The following is a 25687-nucleotide window of genomic DNA, read 5'->3' as shown; positions in this document are numbered from 1 at the left end:
TAGAAAATGTATTTTAAATTAGTTAGTTTGAACATTTCTTACATTCATTTGTATATATAGATTAGACAACTCATTTTCTTGTTATGTCTAAAAGACTGAAATATGCTACAGAAGGCAGTCACCTTGAACAATCTTTGAAATATTTATGGTACAAACACTGGAACTGCCTCTGAATGTTGAATGCTCACCAGATTTAAATCAGAACCAGAACACTAACTCTGAAGAAATCATACAGACCCCAAACAGCAAGAAAAGAAAAAAAAACACCTCTGTGCGGCTGTTTATAAATGTTTGTCTGGTATTAACAATAAAACTAAAATATTGGAAATTCACTCCACTCAGGAGCACAATCCTATGAACCTAAGCTCAGTGTAATTCTGTCAGTATGTGTTGTACTTGAACATGGCCATGACAATCTGTGTGAGACAGTGTCCGAACTCGTCCAGGACCATGTGCTCAGCCTGGGCGCGGCTCTGGGCCTCTCTCTCAGCCCCCTCAGCCTGAGCCAGCAGACAGCCACACACAGCCTCCACCACAGCAGGGGTTATCACTGATACAGGCCATCTGAACACAAATACAGACACACATTAACGTGATGGCTAAGGCCCTTCCTCTGGTGCATGTTAAAACATATCCAACGAAGGTTGAGGTCCAGGGCAACTGGACTTGGTTGAAGATGCTAGAAGACGGTCGTTCAGACTTGGCCACGGGTGGCTCTAACGACCATGACGACTGTCGTTACCACAGCCAGGAGCACTGACGAACCAGCGGTATTGACGATCCGAGCTAATGATCCCAGAGGTTAAATAGCTGAGTTTCCCTGAGTTTCCTGAAGAAGTCTCTTGGATGACGGACAAAACGTCTTCTAGTTTTTTCTTCTACAAAGTCCAGTTGCCCTTGACCTCAACCTTTGTTGGATAACTATGACCTGAATGACTGAGAACCTTCACAGACATGTTAAACATGACCATTAAATGGCAACTCTATTACGTTTTTCTTCATTCAAAGTTAGATTCACCACACTCTAACTAGACACACTTGTTGTAAACTTTGATGCCCCTAAATTGCTAAATATACTTTACAACACAGAGGCTGCTGCTATTAGAGACCAGGAGTTGTTACTGTAACAGATTTAGCAGTGCAGAAAGTGGGCCATACTGTGACAGAGATAAAGAAAGGGTGGATATGAAGTTAGAAGAAAATATCTACTTGCTAATGTAAAACATCTCCATAAGAAAACAAGACTAGGTGCCAAGCCAGTATATGGCTGGAGCGTGTGTGGTGAATGTGCTCCTGGGGATGTAATTGAGGACAGTGCCTCGCTGTAAAGCTTTGTTTCTGCTCAGTGCAGTGTTCCCATTGCGAGGGTGTGCACGCCTAAAGTGACATCAGCAGAATCAAATTGTTTACAGGAGTGGCTTCATTAGAATACATTTGTTTTTACAAATACTTGACTTGTTACTTTACAGGCATTGTATAAGGGGGATAACGTATGTCCATAAAAAAATCCAATACATTTTTCCCCTGCATAGCAGCCATGTAATTGGTTCTTGCTTCTTCACAGAATGTTTGTCTGTACGCCCCTTGGAGTTTTGGAGAATACAATCCAATTCAATTTTATTTATATGGCAGCAATTCATTATTTCTATTTTCACACACAGTTTATGGAACCTGTAAATTAATTTCATACAGTTGAATTTGGTTACTATTAAATATTATACAATAATAATCCTATAGTTATTTTTGAATTCACTGTACTTTAACTGTAACACTGAAACCTGCCAAAATGACAACATGGCAACAGTGTTCCAAAAAATTCAAACCAATTAATTTACAGTCTACAGAGAACGTGATGCTAAAGCAAAGAAATGTGGCTTGTTCCAAAAACGGCATTGATGAGTGAGTTTGTAATGAGAGGAGAGTGACAGAAGTAACATCTCAGAGTTTGTAATTTACATTTCTTAACAATTCCTTTGGAACTGGAATTTTGGAACTGGTTCTAATTTGGAACTAGTATTACAGAAAGATTAAGTTAAGATTTTTCCCAATTTGGTATTACAGAAGCAAATCCTAACTAACTTTAGGAATCCTATCTTATCTTATCATAATTCTATTTTATCTCAGGTTAAAAATCCTAAATACTCAATCCAACACTAACCAGTTTTTGTCTGTTACCTAGCAACCGATGGCACTTTTCTCACTTTTCTCATCTTGCCGAGCTAAACAGCTTCTAACCTTTTTTAATGGTAGTTTTTTTATTAAACATACTGTACATTGAAAAATAAAGCTGAAACAACTGAAATTTATTTGGCCCCAGTTCTTGATGCCCAGCCCTACTCTTGATTCACAGATTCACTCATATGGTTTATGCATGAGTCCCACTGTTTCTACTTCCCACATGGCAGCAGGTTTATCTTCAGTGATATGGTTTAGTAATCTGCCACTGTGTCACTGACGCAGCTGTGACATAATATGATGTACTGTGTCAAACTTGACTGACTCACTTGTCCTTGACATTGACAGTCTTCTCTTTGAGGCCTGTTTCTGAGCCGTCATCGTAGTTTCTACAGCCAACACATTTACAGCTGGAGGTACACATGATGTTGGCCTGCACACAGACAACAGTATAACTCACATTTCAAAAGAAATACAATTAGCCAAATATCTTGTTTGACCTTACACTGACAAAAGTGTGTGAAAATGACTGCAATGAATAAAACTGTTTTATATTTGCAGTAACTAAACACCAGCATACAGAAAATAGAAAAGAAACAGATATGCTAAAGAAAATCTGTCTATATGCTTCCATATTAATCCATTTGTATTTAACCTTACAGTAATTCCTGCTGGGCAAAAAAGTGGTAATTACCAAACTAAGTACAGAAGCCTGAGAGACCGTCAGTCAAGACAAACAGGAGGAGGTCATTTTGTTCTTAGTACGAGAAGTTTCCGCTTAGTTGGAGCCAGCATCTGGGAGCTATTACAAGATGTGCAGTATAAGGCCACATTCAAATTCACAACAACATTGCTCAAAATATGCATCCTCCTCATTTATTTCAAAGTCGTCCAAAAGATCATGGCAGACTCAAGTCAAGCTGATCATGGCTCAACCTTTGCTGCAGTGCGGTGTATTACACTGTGTTAGCCAATCAAACTGCAAGCAAGAATTCACAAAATACTGTCTCCAGTGTATATAAAGCACTGTTTCTTTGTAATAAGCCCTGAGCATGGACTTCCAGGTTTGTATTTCAAGCTCTTACCAACACACCCACTCCAATGCAGTGTGTTGCCAGTGGGCTGATGTCTGTCTGAAGGTGCCCTAACTTACTTCTACAACAGCTTCTGCACTCAGCTCTTGTAGTTACCACTTGGTTTCCTTATGATTTCTATAACAGCTTATTAAATCTGGGTCACTTTGTGTGTGTGTGTGTGTGTGTGTGTGTGTGTGTGTGTCTGTCTGTCTGTCTGTCTGTAAACCTCATAGCACTCGCAGTAGTTCTTAAGGCAGCCGGAGCGTTTACAGTTGCAGCCTTTGTTGTGCCAACCTTTGACCTCTCTTGACTTCCCACCAGCAATCTTAGACCTGAAGGCATCTGGGTTCCGACCTAAACATGACTACATAATGACAACACTAGTAATGATTACATCAAGAAGGACAGGGAAATTATTATTAAACTGTTAACATTCCATAACCGATGATATACATATACTACTTTTCCTGTTGTTCTACTGAAATGCTTTCAGTAGGTATTGGAAGACGTGACACAGCTGTGACACTCAGCCACGTCCAATGAACATTTTGGGTTAGAAATCATACAACTCTCAACATTTGTGGTTTTATTAGCCTTTACTGTCCTAACTCTAAACACTACCACTACCACTGCACAGAGCATCCTTATAATAGTGCACATGCACTGACTGTACATGCAGCCTGTTGCAGTTGCTCCTGCTCATTTCTTCATTATCTTACTTGTTCAATTTTTTACAAAAGAAAATGACCCAAATTCAAAAGTAATCAAAGTCACAAGTGTTCCTTTGACTATGAAGACATACTAAAAGTAATTAAACACATATGCATATGCTGAGCTAAATAAGAGGAACACATATTCAAAATGAAACAAGCAAATTCTTAATGATGCTCATAATGTTCTGTTTACAGTGAGACTGGGACAAAGAGGTGTAGAACTTTGTTCTGGTGACTGGGCTCACTCTTAATCTGAGGTGCTAAGATATTTTTAGCGAGCTGCTCCTTTTCATATTTATAGGGGCCGGTCGAGATGGTAAAACATCAAGATATCTTTTAGATGCCACGCTGTGAAGGTGTTCCAGACACAGACTCTGTCTGTTGTCAGGTTACACCCCAGCAAATGTGTTTTTTTTTAATTATCAATCATCAAAAGGGGCTATGTAGTTTTAAAAGTAGTAAAATAAATCACTTTTTATTGCCTGTGTGTGCAGGGGTTGTAACATGACATAAAACCATCCACTTGCTCCCGAGCCTCTTGCCTACTTTATATTCTACACCTTACACACAGCAACGTTACAGCTAATGAGATGGAGTCCGCTAAAATATCATGCTCAACACTGACTCCACGTAAGGATAAAAACCAATCAGACGGCTGTCAGGTGAAAACACAGCTTCATCGGCTCAGTCGCTGTAACTTATGTGACCCACATATTCTACAATAATGCAACATAACGGCGCCGGACAGCAACACAGCAGAAGACCCATTCACTACAGTAATGTTACTGCGGCCTAACTGTTAAAAAGTGTGGCAACAATCTCAAGAGATTATTCAGTCTCGCTCACTAACTGTTTCGTTATAATCCAATACATTTAGCTGTGCTCACACGGTTGAGCCTCCGGTGAAAGACACACAAATAGTTATTAAAAAGCAGCAAGCGAGCTAACGCTGACATAACACGTCAGCTAAATGGAGTCAATGTAACATTGTCATGTAACGAGCATGGATTAGTTCAATCTCATGCTGATAAAAATTACTTTAACGTTGCAGTGGAAATTGACCTGAGCTGTCTCCCTGTGTTTCGGTCTGTGTGTGTCGGATTCTGCTCGCTTATGAGTTCGAGCACACTTACGAATACAAGCACACACCTGCTTGCAATTTTAAAAAATGCACTGCTAGTGACTGCTGAAAACAACACATTGCCCCTTTAATACGGGCGAAACATCACTGAGGTTAGCAAAATAGCCTTGCTAGCATCAGAGCCTTTTTGTTTTTATGTCAACACATGAATCATATTCATGCTACTTTACTTTATCCGCTCAACATCCACGACCCCCCTGAGGGGGCTCTAAGCCCCCCAGTGGGCCCCGCTCTTCAGTTTGAGAACCACTGGAATAGATTAAAATTGGAGTGACAGTTGTGTTTGTCATGTGGTGGTTATGGCTAAGCCTGTATTAAGTTATTGTAAGTCAATACACTGTCCTTACAAATGACAAAAGTGTATGTTTGAGACAAACATCAGAGAGTGAGAGACAACATGTCCCCCCAGTTTTCCAGTAACAGCAGTAACAGGCTGATGAATCAGATACCCATCACCTGAGCTGGAGCACCAATTAGACACAATCAATGCAGTCACCCCTACTCACATCTTACTGTCTACAGCAGCTCAAACACCAGCAGCCAGCAACAGTCGATGTGTTTCAGCTCTTACTGACTGATTGGCAGTCAGCTCACACAGCAGTCAACCATCCTGTACCATCCCACAGCTGGATGGTGACACTATCAGCTCACTGCTTGCACACTGTAATCAATATAATGTATTTTTTTCTTTTTCTTTTTCACTTCTTTATATGTCACGGTGGCTGCCGCTTAGAGGTAGAGCGGGTCGTACACTAATCAGAAGGTCTGGATGTCCAGATGGGCAAGATACTGAACCCCAAATTGCTCCCGGAGGCGGTGCCATCGGTGTGTGTGTGTGAATATTAAATGTAGTGTAAAGTGCTTTGATTGACTAGAAAGGAGCGATACAAGTACAGACCATTTACCATATCTAGTACTTACTGTTGATTGACCATTCAGATAATTTCTGCCGGTGAGTCATTTATTCATTTATTCACTGTGTACATTGAGTTGAATGGGGTCTCAGTCTGCCATTTTCCAATTTTATGATTGGTCATCTTATATATCAGTGTTTTCTGCTTTCCATTAGTCATTAGTGGCTTCATTTATTCTTTGTAAATATTTCCAGACATGTTAAAGACTCACTGTGAAGCACTTCATTAAACTGCCATACAGATACATGTGTTTGTGTATTTGTGATGTGAACATGATTACCACAAGCATCACAAACCTTAATTGCCTTGTGACGCTTCATTTCATGCTCCGCATTGTTGTGGCAGTTAGAGCAGTCACAGTTGCTGCACATCACTCCATTGGCAAAACACTCACAGTAGCTGAAAGAGACAAACACACAAAAGCACAGACAGGGGCTCAGCTGCAGGTCATCTGATATCAGAATCAGAATCAGCTTTATTGCCAGGTATGTGTACACATACGAGGAATTTGACTCAGGATTGTACATTGCTCACAATGTGCTTACTTATACAATAATACAATAACACAATAATAAACTACAGTATAGACAACACTAATATACACTCTATGAACAAAACAATACAGACATATTGACAAATAGTGCAGTAATCAGAGTGCAAAGGATGCAAGAGTAAACTATTCTCATTATGTACATGTTGAAGGTGGATATTATATACAGATACACATACACATACATGTACACATGCACACAGTGTGATGGAGCATAGTGCAAAGGATGCTGGAAAAAATAAATAAGACCTATGACCTTCTGACCTGAGGTAGGTGTATTGGTATACAGTATATACAATATGACATAGTATATTGAAGAATTTGTAGTATGTATAAATATTGTTGTGTATGGGTAATATCTGTATGTGAATAGAACTTTTGAATATATATTTTCATTGATTAGATTTATTATCTATTTAGAGTTAAGTAGTAAGGTAGTAAGGCTATAAAGGGGTAGGAGTACATAAGTTTTACTTTTTTTACTCCTTTTTGCACATGTAAATTGAGGTTTTTAAGTACTGGAAAGTATGGAGTTTTTTTTTTTTTTTTACCACCATTTTTTGTTTAATTGATTATTTTTATTTACATGTTCAAAATAAAGATATCAAATCAAATCAAATAGTATGAACAGTACTGAAATAGAGAATGGTGAATAAATAAATAATAAGTGGAAACCAGTAAACAGGTGCTGATTAGAGGCAGAGTTACTGGGTTATTGCACAGGAATTGTTCCTGACACTGTGAGTCAGAAATCAGCTGTTCATCAGAGTGATGGCTTGTGGGAAGAAACTGCTTCTGTGTCTGTTGGTTTTGGCGTACAGTGCTCTGTAGCGCCAACCAGAGGGGAGGAGCTGGAACAGGTTATGTCTGGGGTGAGATGGATCTGCAGTGATGTTTGTCCTGACTCTGGAAATGTATAAGTCCTGAATGGAGGGCAGGTTGGCACCGATTATTTTTTCTGCAGTCCTGACTGTCCGTTGTAGTCTGCTCCTGTCTTTTTGGTGGCAGATCTAAACCAGACAGTGATGGAGGTGCCAGACTGGATGATGGCTGTGTAGAACTGGATCAGCAGGTCCTTAGGCAGGTTGAGCTTCCTGAGCTGACGCAGGAAGTACATCCTCTGCTGGGCCTTCTTGATGGTGGCAGTGTTGGGCTCCCACTTCAGGTCCTGGGATATGGTGGAACCCAGAAACCTAAAGGATTCGACAGCAGACACAGGGCTGTTGAGTATGGTGATGGGGGGCAGAGTGGGGGGGCTCCTCCTGAAGTCCACGGTCATCTCCACAGTTTTGAGTGTGTTAAGCTCCAGGTTGTTCTGACCGCACCAGAGAGCCAGCTGTCTGCTTCAGCGTGTCTACCAGTTGTTGAGTACCAGCAGTGTTGGGGGATGGTCTCTTGTAGTTTGTGAGTGTCCGTAGGCTTCTCCACAACAACGCAGTGTCATTGGCTGCAAAGCTGTTATTTAGCTTTTCAGCGTAGCATCTCTTTGCAGCTTTGACCTCTGTAATCACTGTGTTTCTGGCCTGGTTGTACAAGAATCTGTCCCCACTTCTGAAGGCCTCTTCCTTGGTCTGACAAAGCTGCCCGAGGCGGCCGTCTGCAGCGCCATCTTGCAACACATTCTCACTCCCAACTGTCATATACTGACGCTTGGTCAAGAATCTTTGGAGTCACTTCCTAACGCCATGAGTAGCGGTTTTCTTAGGGCTCCGCGGTCAAGTTAGCAACAAATATGCAACATCTGGTAAAGTTAGCAACAATAAATATGCAATATACTTTAAAAATAAAACGCTAGCACTGCGAAACATTGCCATTTTGAAATGGCACGTTATAAGTTGTGAAACGTTGAAATTTGGTTAGGTCTAGGCACAAAAAGTACTTTACCGTCACAAACTGACACTACAGGGCTTCCCCCACTGCGTTGAACTATGATGCTAAAGGGATCCCCAATGTGTTACATACTGACGCCGATGGGTCTTGACCATGTCCATATGTTCATATGTGACAAGTTGGGTAGTGACAACGGATTGAATTTGCACAAAGTGCAGTTATGCATGTCTGGACAAGTGTTTTCTGAAGAGAAAACACTTTCGGACATGCAACCGTGCACTCATGCCGTAGGATATACATACAATGTGAGGATTATTAAATATCCTGATCATTTGAGCTAAACAAAAAGATCAGTGGAGCTGGTTACACTTTTAAACTTCTTGTAATTTGTGTTTCTCTCTCTCTTGCTGTCTATCTCATTGTTTGGCTCCGGCTATGGTCTCTCATCTTCTGGGCGTCCAATAAAACAGTGGGACAGATTGACAAGCTGTTTTCCTCAGATGTTAAATACCAGACACATTTTATTCTGCTGCAGTGGTCAGTCTGCTGTATGTAAATAAGGTACAGCAGCTATTTGTCCCATATTTAGCACCTCTGAGCAGGGTCACCTTAAAATGCATACTGCATTCGACCGAACATGCAGTTATCAGTAGTGCTACTTTATTATGGTTATTTTAAAAGCGCAAAACCTTGGTGCAGTCAATAAACAATAACAAAGGCATTTTGACTGTTAAGTGGATAAAAAGGGCTCAAAATCTTTAGTAAATATCCCTCAGAGTTGGCAGTCTGTAGTAAAATGTTTTATGGTCATATTTTGGGCCCTGTGTCCACCAAAGCATTTTTTACCAGCTGAAAACGCCACCTGCTCTTTTGAAAATGCCCAGCAGGGTGCACTAGCGGGCGTTTTTGAGGCGCAGCGTTTTTTCCTCCTGCTTTGTTTGCTATGACACATAACCTACCTAACTTTACTGGATGTAAAAATGGCAACACAAGCAGAGTACTTGCTCTGTATGAGAGAAGGCTGAAGCAGGTAGAGAGAGAGAGTCGCCGAGTTCCACCGTTTGGTCCAAGAGGACGATGCCCGGTTCCAGGATAGTAACCGTTGCTGCGGTTCTGCTATTTGTCCCGCCCCTCCTCTACTGTGATTGGACGTCTGGGTAAAAAGTGACAGTGACGAGCGCAGCGTTTTTCCCAAAGTTTCAACTCTCGGTGACCACAAAAAAATGTGATGATGATGAGCATGATGTCTCAGAAGGAGGTTGACACTATATCCTGCTATAAAAAAAACACAAAATGAAAGTAGTAATAAGATCGGCTACTCACAGTTTGAGGCACTGGGATCTGGTGCAGTGGCAGGGTTTCCTGGACTTCGATTCACAAGTTCCAACAGTTCTACAAGGAATCAGAATCAGGTTTATGGCCAACTAGATTTTCACATACAAGGAATTTGCCTTGGTCTTTTGGTGTATAACAACATCAAACATAGTAAGTAGAAGATATAAAAAAAAGTAAAGTAAGCAAAATAAGTACTGCAAGTCATAAACAGAAAATAATAATACAATTTGAAATATTTATTTAAAAATATTTATTTTTCTATATTTTTCTAAATATTTAGTTTCTTATAAAATGGCTGTACAGTTTTGTGAAGTGTAAAATAGTGACCATGGAATGTACAAAAGAATTGTAAAGAATATAGGCAATATACAGAGATCATAATCCAAAAGATGTGTGTTGATGCAACGCACTGAGGCAGTGTGTAGGGATGGTAATGATTCATGGTTAATCGATTAATCGCTGTTAAAGAGGTGGTATTCTGCTCATTTTCAGGTTCAAACTCTTCTTTAGGGGTTGTACCAGAACAGGTTTACATGGTTTCATTTTCAAAAAACACCATATTTTTGTCATACTGCCCATTGCTGCAGCTCCTCTTTTCATTCTGTCTATTGAACGCTTTGTTTTAGCTATGGAGTGATGCATCTTGTCTCTAAATGATCTTTGTTGGGAGTTGCATATGCGCAGTTCCTAGTTAAGCACTACTAGCCAATCAGAAGCAGAGAAAGGCGGGTCAGCGAGAAGCCGGTAAACACGGGTTCGTTTCAGCTGTAGGCTACATGTTGCCGACCAGGTTGGCAACATGGACTGGAGCAAGAGTTTCAGAGTGGTGAGTTAATAATCTGTAACAAAAGTATCTTTCATCCATGAAGTTTTAACTGAGCTCTGTCTCTACATCACAGGAACAACTTTATGTCCACTGACTGCCTGGAGGGTAGCTAGTGTTTGGTAGGGAGAGGAGAGCTGTGGTGCAGCTCACTGTTTTTCCCCCGGTGTTTTGAGGGCGTGTTGGAGTAGCCGCTTGGCGAGCTCAGAGCAGAGCTTTCTGTGGGAGATGGGAACTCCCTTTGGGCTGGACTTTGGGCTTTTTCAATTTCCAAACCTAGTACATGCACAAAAAAGATATATAACTCAATAAAGGAGGGAAAAAGCCAAAAACCACCTCTTTAAGAAGTTAACTGATTAAAATTACAACCGAAAATGTACATTTGTGTACCATTTCTGCTGTGGGAAATGGGGCAAGATGAAGAGGGCAAAACACTGTACACTGTAAAAGAGGACAAGGCTCAATGTAAATACTGCAACACCATTTTAAAATACAGATCCAGTACAACGTCAGTGTTGCACCACCTGAAAGGTCAGCACCCAACCGTTTCAGTGCAAGTTGAGAGTGGAAAAGAGTCAGTGTTAGCTATAAGAGGCTGTAGTGATGCGTACAGAGGCAAAAACTCAGAGGCTTTCCTTTATGGTGGAAAAGGACATGATGCTTATAAACGTGGTGGACGCTGAGGTCTGACAACACTGAACCAGGCTATCACATCGCTAGCTGCATGGAGAAGCAGTAACTTACAACAAATAGACAAGCTTAAGGTGCAGTTACAATGTGGCTATAACGACTGACTGTTGGACTGCGATAACAGCAGAGACATTACGTTACATTGCATGTTCAGTTGCATCAGTAGCTGTCCTGCTATCAGAGGCCCTAACAGTCAGACACAGCAGATAGCCTGCTGAAAACTTGAAAGAGGCCATGGGGGCTGGTTGGCCTAGATGGCTCCGAATTTGAGACGAATATGCACACTGATAGCCAGGTCTTGGTAGATATACAGTAGGTCTTTGCACTAGACGCCCTGCACAGTGAAAAAGGCAGTAGACGTCGTGGCCCCCACCAGACTGCCTCTCTGGACCTCCACGCCGGCTACCGTGTGGTGCACAAAGGTGCAACAAACAAGGTTGGCGAGGAGGCTGCCCTGCAGTAGCATCTTACTTGCTGTTGACGCCATCCGTTGACCATGGTTGTGGTTCTTCCGCATACCATGGTTTGCACCATTGACTCAAACTAGAGAGTTCCTCGCTGCTCACACCAACCGGCACCCTGCTGCCAGTGCCTCAGACACCCTAATCCCCTTGAGGGGGTCTGCTCGGTTTTATGGAGCCGACCATGCACTCGCCAGTTACAGAGTAGGTACTCACGGCTTCTTGTGCGCATTTTATAGGTGTTAGCTGGGTGTAGCCTACCCCATGCACAGCCTCCCCACTCTGCCCCAGATGCAGTTTAACGTCAATGCCCAGGACACTGTTTATTTGAAACTAGCGCAAGTGAAATTAGTTTTGACCCGATAAGCAGAATCAAAATGTACTTTTCTTAAAGGATAATTTTGGTATTTTTAAACCTGGGCCCTATTTCATATATTATGGTGTCTAAATAACTATTTGGTACAAAAAGGTGTAGAATCCGTGCAGCTGTAAACCTGCAGTGGTTGCAACATAGTCCTTCAGGGCGATTGCGCCCATCAAAATTGAGACAGTAAGTGCTTCTTTTTGCCACCAACAAGCTCAGACATCATGGAAAGGATCCCTACAAGTGACTCCAGGTAACCAGGAGTTTATTGTGTACAACTGCTAGCAAGACTTTATTTCCTAATATTACTCCAGATGGACATTTTGGTCCTTAAACTCATCATTATTGGAATGTTTTTTTAATGCAATGCTTTTTAGTTAACTTACCCTATCTTGGAGTCAAAAATCACATTCTGGCCTCAGTTCCACAGGTCTTACCGTGCTAAAAGGGCTTGAAGCTGGGTGTTGGCTGTCTGATCTCTGGACTCATACTGGGGGCATGTTGTCTGGTGGTACTGGGGAAGCTATATATCAATGAATGATTAAATAAATGGATAACAATCTATTAATCAATCAATTAATGAATTAATCAGTGGTAAAGTTGGAGCTAGGTTCGATTTACTGAAGTCTGTGAATGTTCAACAGAGACATTTGATTTCTGGGTCAAAATGGAACAACCTTTGTTTCCCTACCTGGCTGGGAGTCCCCAGTACACTCACATCTGGTGAACACAAAGGAAAAGAGGATCACTACAAAAACTGAAATGCATCAACAAATGTAAAACTTTTACTGCTGTAATATTTCGGTGAGCCATTTACAGTAGTGTTGAGCCATCTGTGGACTGTCTCTTCTTTCACCTCTTTTCTTTGGATCACCCTTTCAAGGGTCCTTTTCAGGTTGAGTGCGAATTTGTCTCAAGCATTTACGGTTCTGGTAGTTTGGTTTACTAGAGAAGCTGCCCCCGTATTTCCAACTATACTATGTATTTTAAAAAGTACAGTACCAGCAGTTAGCACAAAGGCAGGGGTCAAAGTGTCTTATTTACTTTTAAATAGATATTTCACTATTAAAATCATAATTTAGAGTTCTTGTATTCACGCGTCTTTAATATTGATGCAAGTTTGGCTTATTCTATAAAATGGTGCTATCCATGTTTTTTTTACCTCCTTATCCAAACTTCCAAAATCCTTAATAAAAATAATTTAGGGTTAATTATGAGCAGTTTTAATCACCCGCTGCAGAGCCCCCGGTCCTGGGCCGTGCACATCCCATGCCAGTCAGGATGCTTTCTATTGCTCCTCTGTAAAAGCTAACGGGAATTTGGCCTTCTTAAGCTTCCTCAAGAAATACAGTCATTTCTGAGCTTTCTTCACCAGCCTGGAGATGTGAGATGATGTTTATTCCCAGGAACCTGAAACTGTTCACCTGCTCCACCTCAGCTCCACTGATGTAGACAGGAGTGTGTGTCTTTATTTCCTTCTTCCTAAAATCAGTGATCAGCTCCTTGGTTTTGCTGACGTTGGTTGGTTGTTCTCTGAGCACCACTCTGCAAGATTATGAATTTCCTCCCGATATGAAGTCTCATCTTTGTTTGAAATCCGGCCAATGATGGTGGTGTCATCCGCAAACTTTTCAACAGGGTTCTCTCCATGTTGGGGGATGCAGTCATGGGTGTACAGCGTGAACAGGAGGGGGCTGAGCACACAGCCCTAGGGAGCTCCGGTGTTGAGCACTTGTTGAGCTCTAGTCACTGCTTTGTTCTTTACACAGGATTTGCATGGCCTTTTTGCTTTTAACCCATGAGATTCTTTTGCATCTCTTTTTTTTTCTTTTCTTTTTCTTTTTTTTTTTTTTAAACCTGTCCTGCCCAGCAGCCTGGTATAGAGTATAATGACCTGGATACTATATTGTGCCAGACAGATTTTACTTTAACAAGAGAGTATTAAAATACTCCTTTGTCTGTTTTATTATTTATTTAATTATGTATTGATTTGTCACCGGGCCGGACAGGGGGGCAGACACAGGGATGGGGGGGGGCACAAACAGACAGCACAGAGAAAGGACAAGACCTGTAAGAGAAGGGGGAAAGGGGGATGGAAGGTGGGGACAACAGGGAAAAGCTGTGGGAAACACCAATTGCAGAAAGCAACGAAACCTGCAATAGAACAGAGAGGGGGCTTGGGGAGGAGAAAAACAACAACAAACAAAAACAAAAACAAACAATAAAAATAATAATAATAGTAAAAGACAACCAGCCAAACAGCAGCAATAAACAGCTGACATAGAATAACAACTAAGAGAAAAATGAAAACAAGAAACAAACCGCAATCAGATCAACCCGCGCAGAGACCCCCTACCCCCAGAAGCCAGGGCACCCTGCGATCCCCCAAAGCGCAAAGGACCCCAGACTGCATGTCCCGGGGGAAGCTCCGGCAGCCCCACTGCCACCCCCCACCTCACCGCTCCCCCACAATCAGGAGCACTCGGAGCACCACCAGGCCATCGGAGCTGGCACAACACCCCCCCCCCCCCCCCCTACAAGGGGGGAGCAGGTCCGGAGCAGCAAGGACCCTGCCCAAGGACAGAGCGGCCCAACAGCCCAGACCCGAAGGTCAGCCCACACCCAGGAGGCAATGCCACTCAGGCCAGGTCAGGCCAGAAGACCCCCACCCCCGCGCCTTTCCCTCCCTAGCAGCGAAGCATCCCACACACAAACCCTCACCGTCCCCAAAGAAAAGAGACAGCATTCACCCCGCGACAGCAGCAACAGCCCCTCAGCCCTAGGGAGTCAGCAGATGCACCCAGCCCTAGGACTCAACACAACCACAATCCAGAGGGCCGCGACGCGACTGCGAAGCAACCATCGACACACCCCAAAGCACAATCCCTCCACACACAAGCATCCAGTCCGGGCACTAAAATCCAGAGGAGACACCCCCAAACAGCTCAAAAAGGACCAGCCTGCACCCCCAACCCACCCCGTCAACCCCTTCTTCCCGGTCCCCACCCCTCCAACAACCAGTTGCCAGACCCCTCAGAGAACCGAAATGTAATTATCAGGATGCACAGCATGCACACAGGACAGAGCCGCACACCAGCCCAGTCCAGGCCCGCACCTGATGCCCCCTACCCGGCAAGCACGCAAGCCAATACCGACCTACAGATGAGCCAACCAACACTACCCCGCTACCAATCTAACTAGCGGCACACAACAGCCAAGTAATGCGCTGCACAGGAGAGATGCAAGCCGGCGCAAACCGCCCCATCCCCCGAGGCCACTAGATCCTGGAATGGAATAAAGTTACTACCTTGCATTACATGCTCTAGATGTCTTATCCCTTTGTCAAACCACAGTGGGGAATTTAGTGTTTTCTTATTTTGCAGGATGTCAGGATTATTCCAGATTGGGGTAAATCTGCATGGGATAGGTGAAGACCCAGATATTTTGAGAAGTTCCCATCAAGCTGCCAAGGAAGTGCTTATGTTAATGCTTTTAAAGCAGGTATGAAGTTTGATGCTGGAACTGATGAATGGCATATCGGAAATTTTAATTTCCTTACAGAATGTTTGTTCTATGTCCATCCATGAGTGGTCCAGGGGGCTCTGATTGATCCATTTTGAGATATATTGTAGTCTATTGGACAGGAAGTAATGATAAAAATTTGGCAGTTCTAAACCACCACAGTCTTTTGCTTTTTGCATAGTTTTTTGACTGATTCGTGGGGTTTTATTTTTCCACAAAAATTTTGAGATGTTTGAGTCCAGAGATTTAAACCAGACAGCAGAGGGTTTGGTGGGTAACATTGAAAACAGGTAATTGATTTTAGGTAGGACCATCATTTTTATGGTGGAGACTCTTCCCATGAGTGATATAGGTAATGATGTCCACCGTACGTAAGGTCATCCTCTACTGATTTAAGAAAAGGTGTGTAGTTTAGCCATGTCAGTTCTGACAGCCTGGAGGAAATATTGACACCCAGATATATAATATTCCCAGACTTTAGCGGTGTGGTAGATATACTCTGGAAATCACACTTTACAGGTAAAACTATGGATTTACTCCAGTTAATGGAGTAGTCTGAGATGGATGAGAATTTATCTATAAGTGTGATTGTCTCAGAAAGATAAGTTTGTGAGTTTAGGAGGAAAAGTACATACATCATCTGCATAAAGGCTTATCTTGTGGTGTATATTTTCTGTTTGAATTCCTTTAATATTATTATTTTGTCTGATAGCAGCTGCTAGCGGTTCTATAAAAATAGCAAATAGCGAGGGAGAGAGTGGGCAACCCTGCCTGGTACCCCTCTGGAGACTAAAGCATGGAGAAGTATGATCATTTGTTTTGACAGAAGCTCTTGGGGAACTGTATAAGATTTTAATCCAATCTATGAAAGAGTTTCCAAATCCAAATTTATATAAAGTAGCGAATAGAAATTTCCAATTTACTCTTACTTTATCTAAAGAAACAACTGTAGTTTCCAGGTTATGAATAGTGGCATAGTCTATTACGTTAAGTAGCCTGCGTGTATTGTTGGTGGAGTGCCTGCCCTTAATAAATCCTGTTTGGTCAGAGTGTATTATACCAGGAGTGACCTTCTCTAGCCTTCTTGCTAGGGTTTTGCAGATGATTTAAGATCTGCGTTAATAAGTGATATTGGGAGATAACTGGATGGGAGTGTGGGGTCTTCCCAGAATTCCTTATAGAGTTCAGCGGGAAAACCATCTGGCCCAGGGGCTTTATTATTTGGCATATGTAAGAGAGCTTCCTGGAGTTCAGCCATTGAAACAGGTGAATCCAGAGCCCTGATCTGTTCATCATCTAACCTTGGCAAATCTTTATTGTTCAGAAATGCATCGATGTTAGAGCTAGATGGGTCAATTTGTGATGTATATAAGTTTTTATAATAATCTCTGAATGCATTGTTGATTTCTTCTGGGTTATAAGTCAGATTCCCAGCTGAGTCCTTTAAGGAAGAAATAGTTATTTTTTCTTTATTCAATTTCAATTGGCTGGCTAAGAATCTGCCGGATTTATTGCCATGTTCAAAGTTCTCCAAGCGTAGTCTTTGCAACTGAAATTGGGTCTTTTTATTAATAATTTCATTTAATTCAAGTTTTGAATTTCTCAGATCATTCAGCATGCGTTCCTGTGGGGAGTCAGCAAGGGTAGTTTCTAATGTCTTTATTTTTTGTTCTAGCTCTAATTCACAAGATCTCTCTTTCTTTTTTTGTATGATGAATAGGAGATTATTTTACCTCTCATGACTGCTTTGCTGCCTCCCAAAGAAGACATGGCGAGGTTCCTGGCAGGTCATTAGTTTCCATAAATATAGCCCACTCCTTTTTGAAGTAACTTATAAAATCTAGGTCTTTAAGCAATGATGCATTAAATCTCCAACTTCTAGTTGGCCGTGTGACCCTTTTTTTAGTAAGAGTGATAGAAACCGGTGCATGATCACTGATAGTGATAGGGTGAATCTGAGTATTGGAAATGTCATAATTGAGCTGCTAACCAAAAAATAGTCAAGGCGAGAATATGAGTGGTGGACTGGTGAAAAGAAGGTATATAAGAGTGGGGTGGTGAGAACGCCAAACATCGCAAAGACCAAAATCGCTCATGTATTGTTTAAGGATGTCTGTTGATTTCCAAATACGGTGACCACCTGCCGTACTGAGCCTGTCAACTGCTGGATTACATACCATGTTGAAGTCCCCTCCTAATATAAGAGCTGTGTCTGAGTGAGCAGAGAGTGAGTTGAAGAAAGCATGAAAAAAGGAGGCGTCGTCAACATTTGGCCATAGATGTTAGCAATGCATAAAGGAGTATTTTGAATCGAAATGTTAACAATAATGAATCGACCCTCTGGATCTATAGTAGTGGTATTATGATTGAAGTGTGTTTTTCTATTTACCATAATGGTGACACCCCTTTGTTTTGAGTTATAACAGGCTGAGTACGAGTGAGGAAACTGTGGTGAGGTTAGTTTATCTGCTGTCTTGGGTAAATGAGTCTCCTGTAGTAGGACAATATCTGCTTGCAGATTATTAGATGGTTAAAATTTTTTATCTCTTTTCCCTTGAACCAACTCCGCGTACATTCCAAGAGGTGTGGTCATCATTCAACTAAGGGATGTGGTGTAGGCTAGTGTGTGCAGTGTGCGTGTTGTATCATTGTGTGTTGTATGCACCTGTATGTGTGTGTCTATGTGTTCATGTTGTATGCGCCTGCGTGTGTATGCTAGCGGTGTGCCCGACTGTTTGTGAATTAAACAGTATGAAAATTGCGCAGCTGATCGACGTGTAAACGGCGGAGGAAGAGCAACATTAACAAAAGAAAGAGACAGTGAAACAAAAACAGAGGAAAATACACAAAACATTATCGGACAGTCTAGTCAGATAACCACAGTATAGGCTGTTGAGACGTGCACTGTATTTTATAACTATTAACCTGCCATATGTCACGGAGTAATTAACTGAGAGGGGAAAAAATTATCACATAGTGATACAGTTCACCTGTTGCTGGATTTGGTTCTTAGTAGAGCCAAGGAGTGGTGTCTCTGTCGCGGTACAGCTGGCCATCAACGTAAAGTTTATCCACAGCGATGACAGCCCGTGATCCTTCTCCAATAAGCCTCTTTCTTTTGGGAACAGGACTCGGCGTCCAGGATCTCCCGGGGAAAATGGTCATTAATGCTGAAGTTAGTCCCTCTCAGCTCCCTGCCGCGGCCTTTAACCAGTTCCTTCTGCTTGAAGTGTTCAAACTTCGCGACGATGGGCCTGGGCCTCTGGTTCTCCTGTCGCCGTCCTCCCAGGCGGTGCACCGGTGGAAGCTGATGTTCTTCACGGTCTCGGCCGGGAGCTTCAGTTGATTTTGGATGAAGCTTTTAACGGTCTCCTCTGGGGCTTCATCCGCCTGCTCCGGGATACCCGAAATGACCAGATTATCCCGCATACTACGAGCCTGGAGATCGATGATTGCTTCTCTAATGTTTTTATTGTCTGCCGAGAGCCGCGTCATTCCCTCCGTGAGGGATTTAACCGAACCTTTGAGGACCTTGTTTTCCGCCACGAGCTCAACCACCTGTTTCTGACTGAGACTCCAGGGATTCCCGCAGAGCCTGAAACTCTTTGTGAAGTACTTCCACCAGAGATAATCGGGCATCAAAGCTAGACAATTTCTTGTCTATTGAATCCAGGATCTCTGTGAAATCTGCACCTTGTGAGGAGACTGCTCCAGGTGATGCTCCAGGTGAGTCTTCAGTGCGGTTTCTTTTTGATTTCCCCATGACCACTCGATGAAAACACTGGTCAATGTAAACTTCGAGGTCCTCCAAACACTCGTCCTCGAGGTCCTCCAGTGCGATTTGACTGCTCTTGTTTGTTAATTCGCTTAAAATTGGCGGATTGTTTGTTTAATGAAATGTTTGTTTAGCTGCGCACTGCCATGTTTGAATTGCACCAAGTCTCACGAGATTACACAAACGCTCACCGTGTCATCTCCTCTCACTCCATCTAAAACTCTTTTGCATCTCTCACCAATACACAGCGATATGTCACCCCTAGGGCAGTGGTTCCCAAACTTTTTTGCCCGGCGTACCCCCAAAGACCTATCAGATGGGCCCAAGTACCCCTTTATCACCCCTTGATAGATGGGATGGCTTAATGGCATTTGTGCCCAAGTTTGCATTTTTCAGAATCAGAATCAGTTTTATTGCCAGGTACATTTTTACATACGATTTGCCTAAGGAAAAGTAAGGAGCTCATAAATGTACAAGTATACAAAAATTACAAATAATACTATAATACAATGCTGACAAATATGTGCAAAAGTTCACAACATGAGCATAAAGCACAGTTGAGAGTTGGAGTAAAGTGTGGGGTCAGGAGTGTGTATGAGCGTGTGTGTGTTTGTGGAGGGGGGGCATGAGAGTCAGTGACAGTGGGGACCCGGGCCTTGTTGAGGAAGCCCACTGCTATCGGAAAGAAACTGTTGTGGTGAGAGGGTTTGGTCCTGATGGACGGCAGCCTCCTGCCAGAGGAGAGTGTGAAATAGTTTGTGTCCGGGGTGGGAGGGGTCAGCTGCAATCTTTCCTGCTCAGAGTCCTCGAGGCGTACAGGTCCTGAAGAGATGGAAGGTGACAACCAATCACCTTCTCTGCAGAGCGAATGATACGCTGCAGCCTGCCCTTGTCCCTGGCAGTGGCAGCAGCGTACTAGATGGTGATGGAGGAGGTGAGGATGGACTCAATGATGGCGGTGTAGAAGTGCACCATCATTGTCTTTGGCAGGAAGTAAATCATCTGCTGGGCCTTCTTGCTTAAAATCCAGGACCATCTCCACTGTCTTCTGAGCGTTGAGCTCCTAACTGTTCTAGCTGCACCAGGTCACCAGATGGTCGATGTCCCACATGTAGGCGCACCCACGTGAGATGAGCCCAATGAGGGTGGTGTCATCCGCAAACTTCAGGAGCTTGACAGACTGGTGACTGGAGGTGCAGCTGTTGGTGTACAGGGAGAAGAGAAGTGGGGAAGAACACAGCCTTGAGGGGAACCGGTCCTGATGGTCCTGGAGTCAGAGACATGTTTTCCCAGCATCACGTGCTGCTTACTGTCCGTCAGGAAGTCTTTGATCCACCTGCAGGTGGAGTCAGGCACGCTCAGCTGGGAGAGCTTGTCCTGCAGCAGGGCCAGGATGATGGTGTTGAAAGCAGAGCTGAAATCCACAAACAGGATCCTGGTGAGTCCAGGTGCTGGGGAATGACGTGAAGGACCAAGTTTACTGCTAATCGTCTACAGACCTGTTGGCTCTGTAGGCAAATTGCTGGGGGTCCAGGAGTGGGTCTGTGATGGATTTTAGGTGGGACAACACAAGGCGCTCAAAAGGACTTCACTTTCCTACTTGGAGTGGCAAAAACTGATTGTTTCAACCATTGTTTCATTTACTGTAGTTGACTTTTTTCTAACTAGGATTTCTGCCTTTCTAAATAAAATTACATTTGACTCAGGTTGGTGGAAAGCTGAGGCATGTAATGTGCAGACTACAATAGTTGGTAGGTTATTTTTACAATAACTACACACATTTGTAATCTTACATGTGCGTTGATTTTTTTCCTACACACAAATATGTGGATATATATTATCAGATCATAACTTTTCCCACATACCCCCTGGCACCTTCAGAAGTACCCCCTGGGGTACAAGTAGCCCTGGTTGAGAATCACTGCCCTAGGGCAACTACACAAAGGACAAAAATTCTGTAATTCATTCCATTTGCAAAATATTAGAAGGCAATCTGGGCAAGATTAATATTTACACGAGGGGTAACTGTAGTTAACCATTGCTGAAATCTGGTCACTGAGCAGTGGTTTAAATGTGAGAAGACAAGTGACATACTGAGGCAGCTTTTGCAGAAAAAATTATAGAATGCCATTTTCTTCTTGTTGCTAGTGATGAGTCGGAGCAACCCTTTTCAGATAATATTAGGATCTCCTGTAATGAAGCTTAAAGCAGAATGATAAACTGCATTACATTGTTTGAAGTGAGCAGCATGAGAATAAAGCCAAGCACAAAACGGGGGCTTACGGTAGTGGAAGGCGATATTTCAGGGTATTTGTGCGATGTTGATATTCTTGACGACAAATACTGAAAAATCACAGTAGCTGTTAAGCTCTCCTCGCATGATTTTTGGCCCTCATTGTTGTGAACCACATGCTTCTTCTTGAGGTGGTGAACAAGTTTGTTGTATTGCTCCCTTTTGTTGTTGGACTTCTTAGTTATTACCGTGGTTTGTTCTACATCTGATCTTTTGGAACCAAATCAATTTCCACACTCCTGACGTCGTTCCCCTCTTTGGTAGTAATTCCTCCACCGTGGAGTGTTCCTTTCACGTTCAGCCATGCTTTTAGTTATAGTGTTTTAGTTGCTATTTATAATATAAAAGATAGATATAGATATATTGTGCCACACCTCCAGTTGACTGTCCAATCATTTCTTGTCCTCTGGACAGACACAAGTCTGGCACAAAACTAAACTGAAACTAATATGTAACCTATGCAAACGTCCTCACCTTCACCCGCAGTTGGGCCGTCATCTGTATGTGTTGGGGCAGATTTCAGGGTAAGGAACACAGGTCCTGGCTCACAGGGGTTGACGAGCACAACCTGTCCACCTCCACTTACATTACACATCACCTACACAGATGAGGGGAAGACTTTAACAACTGCTCGATTATCGATTAGTCCATAAGTTCTAATATAAAATATAATACACCTTCTTTTAAAGGTAGAGCTCATTTTAAGTACTCAGAATCATACACCCCAGCCCGTCCACTATGCTCTGCTACTGCCAATTAGCCACTGCCAATAACACGACTGCTGGAACCATCTCCCCACTGACATCAGGACAGCAGACACTCTACACATCTTCTGTCACAGACTGAACATCCAAGCTTATGACATAGATCATATTTATGCTGCTTAGCATGATAAAAAACCTCTGTAAGCCTTCGCCTCAATTTACAAACTATAGTCTACAGACTTATTTTTATACTATACTTTGGGCATACATATATACCAGGGCTGGGCCTACATCCCTTTCAGGATATTCAGTCTGCTTAGGAAACCAATCTGAGGGGCATAAATTATACCTCCCTATAGAAATAAATGGAAACAGAATGCCACTAAACTTCATGAGATCTATTGTTTTTCATGTTGAAAGGAAGAGCTGTTTTCCTTTGTGCTGATGGTAGCACTTACATGCTGTGGGATGTGGGATGTAAATTCAGTCAGTCCCTCTTGAAACTGCTGATGGTCCACGGCCTGTGGTACACAGATACTGGATACAGGGGCATGTAAATCCCCCTAAAAACACAGAAGACATACTCACACACAAAAACAAATATGCAATGTATACATTCTGTATTAATATAGTTAAATGATTGTGAATACTCACTGGCATCATGCTGCAGAGGATGGGTTCATTAGTAAACCAATGAGCAGAACCTGAGCTGTGAAGGCTGCTGTCTGGTGGACCAGGCACAGGGCTGAGGAAACCAAGACTCAAGTCACTTTACAAACTTTTCCAAACACATCATATCCCACAAGCACAGGACTGTACATACTCAGGCATAGCTCAGACCACCAATTATTCATGACACTGTTGCTGCCTCTGCAATATACAGTGGGGAGAACAAGTATTTGATACACTGCTGATTTTGCAGGTTTTCTTACTTACAAAGCATGTAGAGGTCTGTAATTTTTATCATAGGTACACTACAACTGTGAGAGACGGAATCTAAAACAAAAACCCAGAAAACCACATTGTATTTTTTTTAAATAATTAATTTGCATTTTATTGCATGATATAATCATTAGTGTATCAAATACTTGTTCCCCCCCTCTAAGAGATTCTGTTCATAATTTTGACTAAGTTTGTAGAAGTCCCCAAATCGAAGGGACTGTGTGTAGGACTTTTATGTGATAATAGCAATTTTCTAATTATCCTGATGACATGTTTGGTTTGTAGACAAATAAAATAATCCCAGTGAAAAGGGTTGCATTATATGATGCTTTCAACCAATTCATGTCAGTGTCCCTGTGTCATTCTTAATACCACCACCAGATGACGCAAAAGTATATAGTTGTAGTCCAAGAGTTTTTTTCACTTGCTGGAGACACCATATTTACTGGTAACTAACATTATGTGTCACTCCAACATGGTACAGTGGAACACAACCTATACACTATAAAATGAATGAGGACTTACTCAGTGAGGAGGTGATACTGACTGGACTGGGGCTCCAGAAGGTAGTCTGGATAATTCAGTTGACAGTGAGTGGACTGACACGGATAGGGGAACCTGCAACTCAAAATTTACATCAACTGTTTATGTGAAAACATGTGAAAGATAAATACAGTACACGTATTCCTTGCACATTTTTTTCAAACATATGGTAAGGTCAGGAGATTTGTACACCAGTACAGCCCAAATGGAATCACAAGAAATGGCACGAGTCATTTTGTGAACGGCTGACAGAGAAACAAGAAAAGAGAAGATTTTCTAAGTGTCCAAATAATGAAAGAAAAAACATCTCTAAATTGTTGAGTGTGTGAATGAACATTATACCTTAAGCTAAGAGGGTCCACCATCCCTGGCTGGATAATATACTGGTGATGATGGGGAGCTACTCCAGGCAGACTGACATCTGAAGGGGGGCCTGTCCATAGAGGAGTCCCTGCAGGGCCTGGGTTGACATTATTGTCCTCTTTTGAAGAACAGTCATCAGCATCAATATACTCCTGTCTGCTCTGTGCTGTGTTCAGCTCTGTCAAATAGGTATTCATCCCGCCAGCATAAAAGGCACCTGTCAGCCATTCATTAGTGAAATATACAGATGTTAGTCAGGAATTCTGACAGAAACTGGTCTATGAAGTTATTAAAACTTAGGGTTAGTAAATGTAACTAAGTAAATTTACTCAACTACACATTTGAGGAAATACTGAACATTTTACATTTGACAGCTTTAGTTCCTAGTTATTTTACAAATTAAATGTTTGCATAAAAACATAGAAAGAGCTTATAAATGATCTTTCGTTATACATTAAACTACCTATATATTTTATACATAGACACAAGTAAAGCTGAAATTAATAATATTTTTATAATAGTTTAAGTAATATTTCATGCAAAAACATGTCATGGTTCTGGTCCTTAAATTTTGATTGATTTGAAATCATTTTTAATAATTTGTATTTTCAACTATTGGTTGATCAAAACAAGCAATGTGAAGATATCACCCGGGACTCTTGAGTAATTCTAACAGCATTTCTACTATTTTCAGAATTTTCACAAGTACTAGTTCTAAATACTAACGTTACCTCCATCACTGGATCGGTATTGACACCTTACTTGATCTGAATAAATTACTGTCATTGTTGGTGTTGCGTTTTTTTACTGGTGAAACTAAGTTTCACTAGTTACACTATTTGATACTGTAACTTCAGGTCCTCCACATCGCTCACTATGACACTAGGATTTAGGCTGTTCAGCTGCGCTCACCTGTTAACTACTCATAGTTAAAGCCACACTTGGATTAATTTTCTTCTCCAAATATTATGACTTGCTTTTTCAATGGCGCTCCGAACGGCCGCTACGTTAGCTAGCTAAATGCTTAGCATTTCGCTATTATTAGCCTAACACTACCTAGCTAATATTGTTAAATGTTACACTACCAAATGTTACGTTAAATTTAAATTGCGTTAGCTACTGAATTAGCCAAAAGTAACAACTGGCTTGTTGGTGAGTAACTGAATCAATTCAAAGTTCTTAACTTTGTCTTAATTACTGCCTTTAGAGGTGGATAAACTGAACGCTCTGTTGCTAGGAGCTGCAGACGGACTGGTGCCTTCAGGTACTATCAGAAGTGTCGAAATTACGAAACCTTCCTACTGAAGCGTGAAAAGAGAGAGCAGTTGTCACAAGTGTAATCCTAGACTGTAGTGTGGAACTAGATTTGCGGGTTCTTGTCGGGCTCTGTTACCAGCCAGCGCGTCGTTAGCCCTGGGCATCCGGGGCTATAGCCCCAGATGTTTTTTGAAAAGCCCCAGATCTCAGAAGGAT

At 42.1% G+C, this 25687-nt stretch overlaps 1 protein-coding gene across 2 annotated transcripts; it reads right to left on the bottom strand.

Moving 5' to 3' along the window:
- LOC119894412 (protein lin-54 homolog) lies at positions 1 to 25456 on the bottom strand. 2 transcript variants are annotated; one of them, XM_038707146.1, is made up of 13 exons: positions 25127 to 25452; positions 24194 to 24431; positions 23834 to 23926; positions 23021 to 23111; positions 22825 to 22929; positions 22137 to 22260; positions 12764 to 12792; positions 12510 to 12595; positions 9723 to 9791; positions 6316 to 6418; positions 3478 to 3615; positions 2505 to 2608; positions 1 to 564 (listed from the first exon to the last, which is right to left on the bottom strand). In XM_038707146.1, the coding sequence occupies exons 2-13, from the start codon at positions 24409 to 24411 to the stop codon at positions 381 to 383; spliced, it is 1344 nt and encodes a 447-aa protein (XP_038563074.1). In that variant the 5' UTR covers positions 24412 to 24431; positions 25127 to 25452; the 3' UTR covers positions 1 to 380. The 2 variants fall into 2 exon arrangements, with proteins under 2 accessions (XP_038563074.1, XP_038563076.1); XM_038707148.1 differs by lacking the exon at positions 3478 to 3615 and having other exon boundaries at positions 25127 to 25456.
- Between the last annotated feature and the right edge of the window lie 231 nt (positions 25457 to 25687).

Source organism: Micropterus salmoides, unplaced genomic scaffold, assembly GCF_014851395.1.
Source record: "Micropterus salmoides isolate LMB-PRFRI ecotype aquatic unplaced genomic scaffold, ASM1485139v1 Ms_hic_scaffold_8, whole genome shotgun sequence".
NCBI classification, from domain to species: Eukaryota; Metazoa; Chordata; class Actinopteri; order Centrarchiformes; family Centrarchidae; genus Micropterus; species Micropterus salmoides.
The sequence above is the reverse complement of the archived record's forward strand: the minus strand, read 5'-3'. Positions and strand labels throughout refer to the sequence as shown.